The sequence below is a fragment of the Tupaia chinensis genome, unplaced genomic scaffold (assembly GCF_000334495.1).
Source record: "Tupaia chinensis unplaced genomic scaffold, TupChi_1.0 Scaffold141247_1, whole genome shotgun sequence".
In the NCBI taxonomy this organism is placed as follows: Eukaryota; Metazoa; Chordata; class Mammalia; order Scandentia; family Tupaiidae; genus Tupaia; species Tupaia belangeri.
This window is the reverse complement of record NW_006201110.1, coordinates 112,930-124,942: the sequence shown is the minus strand read 5'-3', so window position 1 is coordinate 124,942 and position 12,013 is coordinate 112,930. Positions and strand designations below refer to the sequence as shown.

At 47.0% G+C, this 12,013-nt stretch overlaps 1 protein-coding gene across 3 annotated transcripts; it reads right to left on the bottom strand.

Annotated features, from left to right (window-relative positions):
- Window positions 1–4,908: 4,908 nt before the first annotated feature.
- Window positions 4,909–11,986, bottom strand: ZNF263 (zinc finger protein 263). Of its 3 annotated transcripts, none has more exons than XM_006162966.3 (6): window positions 11,270–11,986; window positions 9,988–10,168; window positions 9,453–9,526; window positions 9,044–9,170; window positions 7,384–7,500; window positions 4,909–6,916 (listed from the first exon to the last, which is right to left on the bottom strand). In XM_006162966.3, exons 1-6 carry the CDS (start codon window positions 11,654–11,656, stop codon window positions 5,748–5,750), a joined length of 2,055 nt encoding a protein of 684 aa, XP_006163028.1. In that variant the 5' UTR covers window positions 11,657–11,986; the 3' UTR covers window positions 4,909–5,747. The 3 variants fall into 3 exon arrangements, with proteins under 3 accessions (XP_006163028.1, XP_006163029.1, XP_006163030.1); XM_006162967.3 differs by having other exon boundaries at window positions 9,453–9,487; window positions 11,270–11,985; XM_006162968.3 differs by lacking the exons at window positions 9,453–9,526; window positions 9,988–10,168 and having other exon boundaries at window positions 11,270–11,984.
- Window positions 11,987–12,013: the final 27 nt, after the last annotated feature.

Here is a 12,013-nt window from a genome sequence, read left to right as displayed (position 1 = left end):
TATTTATTTATAGAAAGGCTTTTTTGTTATGGGGTGTGTGTGTCACCAGAGAAACAAAGAAAGAGAGAGATAGAAGGCAAGAAATAACTATCCCCCCCACCCCAGGGGAGATGGCCACACCACAATCCCTTCTTTTCCAGTCTCCTCTCAGGATCTTGGGCATGCATGCACACACACCAGACATGAGTTTGAAGCTGCTAGGTCTGGAACTCTAACCATGGCTGACTACGTGGGTGTCTAGTGATGTAACCATTATACCATCTGCTGGTCCTAAGAAGTTACTTATTATTAGCAGTGAGGTTAGACATCCTTATTTCATTACCAACATTGTGACCTTATTTTCAGACACTATCCAACTGGAGATATTCTTCGTCATGTTAAGAAAATACAATTCTATGTCTACTTGACTAATTTTATCAAGAGTAAAGTGAATTTTAGTCAGTTTTTAAGTAAGTGTTAGGGGGCCAGCAAGTGGTATGCTTGGGTGGCTGAATCCCACATGGTCAACTGTAGCTGGCCCAAGCCCCAGACTCAGCAGCTTGAAAAACATGCCAGGTACTTTCGCCTGCATACCTAAAACTCTGAGAGAATGGGGAAGGCATTGTGGCATGGCCAGCCCTCCTGTAGGGTAGGGTGCTTTTCCACTTTCCTTTCTTTCTCTCCTCTCTCCAGCATGCACAGGCCTTATAGCAAAAACAAAAAGAAAAAGAAAAAAGAAAGAAAGAAAGAAAAAGAAAAGAGATAAAGAAAGAAATAAAAAATCAGATTGGGAACTGAAACAAATAGCATGCGGGACCAACTCTGAGGCCTGATGGTTGAGGCAACCAGATCAAGTGCCAGACCCAGTAGCTTGAGAAATGTACTGGGTACATATGTGTGCATGCCCAAAATCCTGAAAGGAGGGAGAGATGGCAGAGAAGGGATTGTGTAGTGACCATTCTCCATGGTGGGGGTGCCTTCTCTTCTCCTCTCTCTGGAGAGTATACATGCCCTCCAGCAATCAATAACATGAAAATGAGCTCAAAGTTTCTAGAAAGGAAAACTACCTTAATTGTTTTTATATCTTTTTAAAAATTTTTTAAAAATTTTATTTATTCATTCTTTTTTTTTTTTTAATTTGACCATAGAGAGACACAGCAAGAGAGAGAGGGAAAGTGAGAAAGCAAGCCACCAGGTCCAGGACTCAAACCATGGTCAGCCATGTGGGAGTGTCCAGCACCTTAACCACCACTCCACCTGCTGGTCCCAGTGAAAAAGAATTCCGTTTAGGCAAGAGGTGTGCTTACGTGTACAAAGCAAAAAACCAACACAGTGATTCCTGGTGGCAAACCAAATAAAACCAGAGTAATCTGGGGAAAGGTTACCCATGCCCGTGTAAACAGTGGCATGGTTCGAGCCAAATTCCGAAGCAACCTCCCTGCTAAGGCCATTGGACACAGAATTCATGTGATGCTGTTCTCTTCAAGGATTTAAAATAAAACGTAAATGAAGTAAAAAGTAATGATTTTACACATTCCAAAATTATACATAATATAATGATTCAACAGTGAACTGTTCTTTAAAGGATGCTATGTCTAAAACTTCAAATTTCAGATTGATATTGAGACCCATAAATTTTTTTTTTTTTTGAGAGGTTTTTGCTATAGGGCACATGTGCTAGCCAGAAAGACAAAAGGGGAGAAATCACTCCCTGGGGGGGATGGCCACACTGCAATCCCTTCTCCATTCTCCTGAGATCTTGGGCACACATGCACACGTGCCCAGCATGAGTTTAAGCCACTGGGTCCGGGACTTGAACCACAGTCGAATACATGCGAGTCCAGCGATATAGCCATTACGCCACTGCTGGTCCCGAGACTCATAAATGCTTTCATTACTACAATGAAAAATTTTAGTAGACTGACAGATTTATCTGAATAAAAAATATATGTATTACTTTCTAAATACTTCCTCTCTCCCACTTCTGGCTTTGTTCTTGGTTCCTAGGTCTATTTTAGCTTTAGTTTGACTCTGCCAGGCCTTTTCACATCACTTAAATGTGCTACTGATTCTCCACCCAGAAACCTTATTGCTGGTCTCATGTGCTACGTTTGTCACAAGGATATGGTCAGTTGGGAACCAGCAGTTAGCGTAATGGCTATGTCGTTGGACTCCCACGTAGTTGACCGCAGTTCGAGTCCCAGACTCGGTGGCTTAAAACTCACGCCAGGCGTGTGTGTGTACATGCCCAAGATCCTGAGAGGAGAATGGAGAAGGGATTGCGGCGTGACCATCCCCCTTGGGGGGGTGATTTCTCGCTATCTGTCTCTATGTCTCTCTCTGTCTGGCGAGTGCACATGCCCTATAGCAAAAAACCTCTCCAAAAACAAAAAAAGGATATGGTCAGTTGATGTCTCCTTTGCACTCATTTGGACTTAGGGACCAGAAGTCTTTGTTGTCCCAGTGTCAGTCTCCCTTTTGACATAAAGGCCATTGAAATCTGCTTTGGCATCTTACACAAGAGGACTAGTGGATAAAATCATTAATGTTAAAAAGTATGTATGTTGGGACCAGCAGTTAGTGTAATGGCTATGTTGCTGGACTCCCACGTAGTCGACTGCGGTTCACGCCGGGCACGTGTGCGTGCATGCCCAAGATCCCGAGAGGAGAATGGAGAAGGGATTGTGGTGTGGCCATCCCCCCGGGGGGTGATTTCTCACTTTCTCTCTGTCTCTCTCTCTCTGGCGAACACCCTGTAGCAAAAAAAACTCTCCAAAAAAAAAAAGTATGTATGTTAAAGTGTGGATGTAGGGAACCAGCAGTTAGCGTAATGGCTATGTTGCTGGACTCCCACATAGTTGACCGTGGTTCGCGTCCCGGACCCAGTGGCTTAAAACTCACGCCAGGTGTGAGTGTGTGCATGCCCAAGATCCCGAGAGAACAGAGGAGAAGGGATTGTGGCATGACCATCCCCCCTGGGGGGTGATTTCTCGCTTTCTGTCTGTCTCTGTCTGGCGAGCACACGCGCCCTATAGTGAAAAAACCTCTCAAAAAAAAAAGTGTGGATGTAAAAAAACACTTAACTTGGTCATACCTTGCAGTGTCCTCATGGGAGCCTGCAGTAAGAGACTTGGATGGGCCCTTTGACAGAAAACTACAAGGGAAGGATCAGGAGTCCTGCCCCTCAGTAGCAGGCTGCTCCCTGAAGTTCCTGTCAGTGTGGTCTTACATTGACCTCCGTGTCAGAGAGAAATCTTTTGCCAGGATTATATGTACAGTTGGCACTGATAAAGAGCAGTCCTTATGTTCCAGGGATGGTGCTCAGTTCTAAGTGTTTTACATGCAGTATTTTGTGTGACATCTCACTAAATAGTGGTGAATACCAGGATGCCTGTGAAGTTTGCCAGGAGAGGAGCTAGGTTAGGGACTGGTTGAAGGATTCCATAGGAGACCCTTTTCAATGCCCAGGACAAACACCTGCGGGTCCTCTTGGTTTCAGCTTCAAGCTGTCATGTTACAAGGAAAAATAATGCTGGGTAGACCACACGCTAAGACATTTGTGGATGATGCTGTGGGAGGGAGGAAGAGCAGAGGAGATACTTTCCATTCTCATGTGACTTATAACCCACCTAAATTGCCATCTTAGCTGGAGTGCTTAGTAGCGACTTCAACTTTACACCACTCTAGCCAATTAATGGTATTGTATTTTGAAATTGTGTATGAAATACACAGCCCTGTCCTGCTCCACTGGACCTTGGTCTTGCTCCTACTCCTGTTGATCATAACCATTTCTAATCCTGAACCCCTGCCTGCCCTTCAACCCCTACACTACCACTGCCTTCCTCCTGTGAACAAGGTAGCTACGAGAAAGGGGGAGAAACTTTTTGTTTTTAATTTGCCAGAGGGTATGCGCACTCTGAGAAATAGAAAGAGAGGGAACATGAGAAAGCATTCCCTATGGGGGATGGCCATACCACAACCCCTTCTTCTTCCTTTTGGAATTCTGGGCGCACACATACTGTGTATTTCTTAAGCTATGGAGTCCAGGATTCAAATCTCGCAGTTGGTCACGTGGGATTCAGCTGCTTCAACCACCACCACCGCCATCAGCTGGCCTGAGAAGCAGTATAAACTTTTAAAAACTGGCTCATAAAAACATACTAATCTGAGGCAGGGCTGAGATGAGACTAATAAGAATGGAGGGATGTGGGGCTGTTTCATTATCTATTCTCGCCAAACAACCTACTATAGATACCTTCTTTCAGGGCCATTTCCTGAGATGTTTTCCTGGCATCAGACTTCCTACTCCTAGACTACCTCCTAGTATTCTCTCTTTCCCCGAAAACACATTCCTAGAATTTCTATTCCTAGTTTCCCATGCTAAAATTGTCATGACATTTTCCAGATTTTCTGTGCAAAAATGTGTCATGACTTTTCCAGTGACCCAATATAATCCTTTTCCCTAATATTGCCCTCACATATATCCTCCTACCATTAATGGTTGGTTACCCAGTTGTATTAGGACCATCTTAGCTTCCTTCCTGGGAACCAGTTACAAGACCAAAGTACCCTCTTTGAAGAGCCAGATCTTCCTCAGCTACTTCACAAGACCATACACATTCTAAATGAAGAATTGAAAAACATTTTCACTGCTGTACACCACAGAAGAGAGAATACTTTTTGAAAAACCTACAACATTATCACTCACTCCCAGCAGCCATTCAGCTCAATCCTTTGCTACCACAGTCCTAGCCTACAGCCCATCAGTCCCACACCTCCCTTAGTAGAACTGCTGTCACCTTTGTTAGAACTTGCCTGACCAAACAAGTAAGTCCATAGAAAGCAGGACCTCTTGTCAAAGCTGAGCGCACACACATCAACACTGGGTTCAAGACAAAGGCCCTCAATGAAGATGCATAGACATTCATGTTTCCTAAAGATATTTATTACCATCCAAACATTTTCAGTAGGGAAGGACATAATCCCTAATTCCCTTCGGACTTATTTTTTCAGTTTCCCAGGGAATCCATCTTTCATGGAACTCTACCCAGGAATAAGCCTTCAGAGCTCTATTTATGTGTTTTTGGATACAGGTGGGGAAAGTCTGTTTCTGTAAAGAGTAGACAAATCAGACTCTCATTTCCTCTGCCATTTCTGTGCTTTCCTACAAATTCCACCTTATTTCCCTTATACCTCTGGTTCCTTTTTGTCTGAGGTTACACTTAAACATATGGTCTATCAGTGGGTACTCCTATCAGATCATGGAGGGATGTTGTGATGGCTGACCTGGACTGCCCAGGGCTTCTCAACCACAGCCTTGGGGAGAGGAAGAACTCATAGCCACTCTTTTGTTGACCTCCACCTGGCTCCCCAGGAGACTTGGCCACTCTTCTTTGATCTCAAGGGCCCCAGGAACCCAACTGCTCCTGCTAAATGCCCCAAGTGAGGAAGCAGTAACAGGACAATCACATGGACTCCCCAAGTTACAGGATTAAACACTGGACACAGTAAGACACTCAAATCACACCTTGGCTAAATATACCAAGAGGGTGGGTATATCTTGGAACAGGAAAAACTTAAGAGAATTCCTGCCTGAACAGGTCACCTCCAAAACGCATCTTTTCAAGTGCAGGCAGCACTCCTTAAGTTTTATGCTAACCCTCTGCTGCCTGCACCTCTCTCATAACATGCCTCCCACTTCTCTGTATCAATTACCTGCATAACACAGGGGTCACCTGGTTGCAGGGCAGAGAGAAATCCCATTGTTCCTAACCGGTGTGTGTTCTCTGATGGCTCGTAAGGCGTGAACTCCGAGAGAAGCTTTCTCCACATTCCAAACATTTATAGGGTCTCTCTCCTGTATGTGTTCTCAGGTGACGAATCCGATTGGAGCTGTGAGAGAAACTGTCTCCACACTCATGACAGGTATAGGGTTTTTCTCCCGTGTGAATTCTCTGATGCCTGATTAGGTTGGATCTGTGAGAGAAGTTTTCTCCACACAGTGTACATTTATATGGCTTCTCTCCTGTGTGCGTTCTCTGATGTCTAGTGAGGTGCATACCCTGCCGGAAGCTTTTCCCACAAGTCAAACATTCAAAGAGTTTCTTCTCTGCCTTGTGGGTTCCATGGTTTGTGAGAAAGGTGGTGCTGTCGTTCATGGCTTCCCGACACTCAGAGAAGGGATAAAGTCTCTCCTTCTCATGAGTTCTTTCGTGTATGACAAGGTGTGAGCTTCGAGAGAAACTTTTCCCACATTCGAGACACTTATATGGCCTCTCTCCAGTGTGAATTCTCTGATGTCGAAGGAGATTGGAGCTGTGAGCAAAGATCTCCCCACACTCGGGGCACTTGTAGGGCTTCTCCCCTGTGTGTGTTCTCTGGTGCCGATGGAGGTTGGAGTTACAAGAGAAGCTTTTTCCACACACGTTGCACTGATAGGGCTTCTCACCTGTGTGGGTGCGCTGATGGCGAGTCAGGTGGGTGTTTTGACTGAAGCATTTCCCACACTCAAGGCACTTATGGGCCTCATCCCCTAGGTGTGCTCTGTGCAGTGACAGAAAGTGTGGGTTCCCACCAAAGATCTCGCCGTGCTCTACTCCCCCACACAGCCGTTCTGCTGCGTGTATTCTCTGATGCCTAATTAGGTTTGAGTTATTGGAGAAATTTTTGCCGCACAGGGGACACAAGTGGAGTTTCTTTGGCTGTAGTTCCTTTGGTCGACCCAGGTCTTTGCCACTTGGGGCGCCCACTAAGGACGACGCCATTCGATCCTCTGCAGGAGGCTCCCAATGCCCTTCTGCCCGGTCCTGAGGTCTTCCCTGCTCAGGACTCCAGGGTACCTCCCCTCTGGCCTGGGCAGGGAACAAAGCTTGAGAGTGGATATTTTCAAGGAAAACACACTGAGCACTTTCTTCTGGATTCTCCAATTTCTTTTCTCCTGGCAGAGAAATTAACCCCCAACGTTATTTCTACAGGGGAGAAAAGAAAATCCCCAACATCTGCTACTGCTAGAAGGGCTAGTTCTATCTCAGTTTCTCATCCTCTCCCTAAAAATAAAGCACTCCAGAGAAGCATCTGGATAAAAGGAGAGGGAGGGACTGCTCAAGGAATCAGAGTTTAGATTGTCTTGGCATGCCCTTCTTGGGGCATCCACCTCACTCCACTCCACTGAGTGTCTGGCTTTTTGCCCTTCAGGAATGGGTGGGTTGGAGCAGGGTTGATACTAGGCAAGTGAGTGCCTCCTTCTAGTGTGCACCTGGGTTCACTGCCTGCCTTCCTGGGTAGAGACCCGGCAATACGAGTCCAGGAAGCAAAAGCTCTCTGGCAGCATGGGCTGGCCCTACCCTCAAAAGCCCCACCCTCAACGGTGGGAGCACTGCTGGCAGACTGCTCTTCATTCCTTACCTGGAGTGGGGCTTCTGGGGCTCAGGCCCTCCTTGCAGCTTTGGACTCTGGAGTCCCATTGCTTTCCTCCTTGTTCAACCTGGGTGCTTAGGCCCTCCTGACCAGGAATGTTAGACCCTGTTCATAATGAAAGAAAATAGACTTCTGTAGCACCATTCTCCTCTACCTGGAAAGGAAAAAAAAGTCCTGTTCCCTGCAGGGGATAGGCACAGATTGCTCAATAAATCTGACAGCCATTACTTAGATTATACACCAAACTATTCTCAGTGGTTACCTCTACAGGAAGACATCAGGGAAGAAAGACTTTTTCTTTGTGTTTTCATAGAATATATTTTGGTTTTGGTTTTTTGCAATGATGACCTACACTTAGGTGATTAAACAAACATTGATTAGGGTAGTCTCAGTTTCCTGAAGAACCTGATTTGCTATCATAGAGGAGCCTTGACTCTGGCATATAAATATAAAATAGAACTAAATTCAACTGAGCAACTCCAGAAGGAAAAATATAGCATGATAGACAATCAGAAAAGCATCTGGGGCTCTGAGAGGACCATGAAATTAAAACCCAGAAGTGCCACTTCTACGGTGTGTTAAAAGAAAAACAAAACCTCATTCCACCACCAGCAACCATGGACTCAAACATGTATTTCCAACAAATTATGACTTGACCTTCTCTTCCTATTCAGCATTCACTGTTAGAGCTATACTCAACTGTGGGCATCATCATGACAGAGAAATGACATGAAAAACCTGGAGACAGTCCCACTGAAGAGAAACTGAAGTGACCTTTTTGCAGGATCTGTGCAAATGAGTTTACAGCTGTGATTCTCTTTATGCAAAACTGATGCATGAAAACAAAATGCAACATGACTCTTTCTACCAGCATGTGCTTCAATGCAGCTGTAATGGTAACAGACAGAGTCTGGTTTTATGTTGTTTTTTAAACTTCCCCAACCTTTATTACGAGAAGTTTCAAATATACAGAAAAGTTGAGGGAAGTGTACTGTAAATAACTATGTATTTTCCACCTAAATTCAACATCAGTTTGTTAAATTTCATAAGCATCCTCTCTAATTTCTGCATTATAGGTCAACACATAGATACTCGTAATTTATATTTTATTTAGCCCGTTTTAGATATATACATGGTTTCCAACTTATCACAAGGCCCTTCCCCACTTCTGAATTTTTAAGGACTGTGAGAGCTGATATCTGAAATGTTGATGCCAGTGCCCCTGAAATTTGTCTTTGAGAAAGGGCCTAGAAATACTAATGGAGCACTGAAAACAAAAGGGAGCTCAAAAGACCCCACATCTCAAGATTGCAAAGAACTTCCAGCCACCTTCAGCATGCTGGGATGCCAAGAGTGTGTGACGCAGGCGGTGGATGCTAGATTGACTTGTTCTGCCCAAGGAAGCCCATGATAGTTCAGACTGCCTGCCTTAGGCTCTGGTGCCTTGGGCTAAAGTCCAGGGCTATTCATCAATGTGCCAACTGTGCCATGTGACATATTTAACTGACTCTATAGTGTGGGAACTTTAGACAATGGGAGGTTTCCTGTGACAGCTTTTGGGCAAAACTCAGAGCTCATGTTCAGGTGAGTGTCCAAGGGGTAGGACCCTGGTCAGAAAAGTCATCATCCCTGGAAAAGAAGTCCTTACCCAGTGAGTCCACATTCTCATAACTCTCCTGCACCGTGTCCCTGGAGAGGGCCCTCTTACTAGGATCCTGATGTACCCACTCCTCCTGGGAGATGTACACTGCCACGTCCTCTAAGCTCTCAGGCAACTGAAACAGCACAAGATCTCCTTTAGCCCCTGAGGCACCAAGAACAATTTAAGCAGAATCATGGATTAAGGGGCAAAACCCAGGGGAGCCAAAGACATGTGCCATGGGGAAGAAGGGTGTCAGGCCTGCAAGTGCAGTATGGAGGAGACAGAGAAGGCGGGGAGGTGCTCGTGGTGAATGAGAAAGGATCTTCCAAGTGGCAGAAGCTTCCCAACCCCTAAGAGGAATACTCTGGGGGAGGAGGAAGGGTTCTGGGGGAGACAGTGAGAACTTCCACATCACCTGGGGCCCAGCCATCTGCTTGTCTTCCATGTTCCCTTCAGGAGGAAAGAGAGAAAGCCAGGGAGTAGATAATGCTGAAGGTGACAGAAATCAAAGTGAGAATGGCATTCCTAATTCTTGGCAACCCCAGGGTGATCACAACATAGTATCCATTTCCCAATACCCAGTCTCTGCTCTGAGGGTTGGACACTAAACCAGGGAAGGCAACAGAGGCACTATAAAGGGCTAGTCAAAATGATGGGGGCCGAGTAAAGGAGCACCAGCAGTTTTCCCCACTGGTTCTCAGCACTCCAAACCCCTCATGGTTCATCTAACATCAAATGGCCTCTGTTCTGCATACAAAAGGTCTCTAGTAAGAGATTTTTCCTCCCCCTCCCACTTCCAGAAGAACCCAAACCCCACTTCTAGGTCTTTCCACATGTGAGAACTTCAACTCAGAAACTCCTTAGCCTTGGCACCTGCGTTCCACACTGCTATGTCAGGAGCAACCCCAATCCCCTTCTCCCTCCCACCTGCCCAGATAACTGTTCCTCACCCCTCTCCTTTACAGCCTGGGGGTCCCTTTTGGGGCTGGGGCCTAGCAGCTCCTGCAGCCTGGGGCCAGGGCTTCGCTCAGTCTCCATTGGCTCCAGCTTGAAGCTCGGTGACTCTCCTGCTGTTTCCAGAGGTAAAGGCTCCTCCAAAAGCACTTCTGTTCCCCGCCCATGGTTTGTGACCTGGGAACCAACCCACATCACTCATCATCACAACAGGGCCTAATAAGAAGGGAAATTAACACAGGACTCTGAGGGCAAGCCTTCAACAGGGAACCAAAGGGGACCCCCTTTGGACCCAGTGAGAGAGAAAGATGGTTTACGCTAAGGGTTTTCTTGGGCTGGCCCCATGACCTCGTGGTTAAGGGACATCCCACATAGTCAACTATGCAGCTTGGAAAACACTCAAGTGCATGTGCATGCATGCTCAAAATCCCAACAAGGTGAGAAATGGAGAAGGTATTTTGGTATCACCATGCCCCATTGGGAGTTGCTTTCTCTATCTCTCTGGCTAGCATACATGCTCTGCCAAAAATCAAGAAAACAAAATTACCGACCCCCGTGTACTAATGTACATGGAGGGAAGGTCCACTCCCACCGTACACCTTCCCCACACAGCTTTTCTGATACATCTCACTTCCTTTCTGTCTTCCTCAACTTTTCTAGACAGATGCTTTTATTCCTTACTACCCTACATGCTAAACTTCAGTGGCCCTCGGCAGGAAGTAAGCTCAGTACCTCAGGGCCAAATCATTTTTCTAAGTTCACAGTTAACTGAGAGCCAACTCAGTAGAGGATAGACTACTGACCCTAACGTAACAAAGCTAAGAAGTATCATGTCCTAATTATAAGTCAGTAGTTTGAGCAAAACATTACATACTGCTCTCCCTCTAACCCTCAAAGCAGCCTTAGAAAGTAATGTATCGTATTTAAAGTATTGTATTTAACCAGTGGGAAAACCAAGAATCAAAGAGGTCAAGTAATTTGTCCAAAATCACAAAACTGAACTATTGAGCAGACTGAGGATGCGAATGCTGGCGATCTAACTCCAGGGTTCCTGCTAACTAGAGAGGCACTGCCTCCTTGTGGAAACAGGGTACTCTTCGCTCGGCCCATTTGGCAAAAAATAAGTGTTCCACGTTAATCCACAAAAAAAGGGCCTCTTGCCTATCTAAGGTCTACTCAGGGCAACCAAGAAAGTCCGACTGGGGAACTAGGCCCAGTCCTATGTCCCCGTTCTCAAGGCCGAACTAACCGAGATACAACAGCTCTCCCACCTCTCACCTGTTGCCTCAGTCTCCCAAGCTCTCTCTGCATATCTTCCACTAGGATCACCGCTTCCTCGCCGCTCTCCGGATGCAGTTCCTGCACCCTGCTCTGGATCTCCTGGGGCAGGATGGTCAGGAACTGCTCCAGCACCAGCAGCTCCAGGATCTGCTCCTTGGTGCGCAGCTCAGGCCGCAGCCACCCATGGCAAAGCTCCTGAAGCCGGCTGAGGACTTCCCGGGGACCAGCGGCATCTTGGAAGCGAAACCGCCTGAAGCGCAAGTGGGAGGCCTCTGGACTGGGCCCTGGGTCAGGCGGGGGCAGCTCTTGGCTCCAGGCGCAGTCATCCTCCAGTTTCACTATGAGGAGTCCTTCCCGTTCCTGGGAGCCCGGGCCCGACGCCATCCTCAGACCCTAGAGCGCTTTGGTCCTGAAACCAGTGCGCCCGAGTGAGGACGGCGCCCTGACCCCAGTGCAAAGAAAGGCGGCGCCGGCAGGACCCCGGGAGCCGAAAGCGCCAAATTCCGGCCGAGGAGCCCGGCTCCCGCCCGGACGCAGCCGGAACCCACAACTTGGTCTCACTCGGTCCCGAGAGCCAAGCACCGACCCCCTGGACAGCCGCGCCAGGACTTCCTGAGCCACGACCCGAAAGTCGCGCAAGAACCAGCTGAGAAGCTACGCAGGACTCGGCACCCACGCCGGAAGTCCCCGCGCGCGAATTCGGCGTCCACAGCCGAAGCGCCTGCTCGGGACCACATTCCG

Bases quoted from the DNA above. Each gene is read 5' to 3' on its own strand.
- ZNF263 (XM_006162966.3), bottom strand. From the start codon at position 11,656: ATGGCGTCGGGCCCGGGCTCCCAGGAACGGGAAGGACTCCTCATAGTG. The intron at 9,527-9,987 runs GTGAGGAACAGT...TGTCACCTTCAG, and splicing joins CCAGGCTGTAAAGGAGAGGG to CATTATCTACTCCCTGGCTT. The intron at 6,917-7,383 runs GTAAGGAATGAA...TTTCTCTGCCAG, and splicing joins CCCCAGAAGCCCCACTCCAG to GAGAAAAGAAATTGGAGAAT.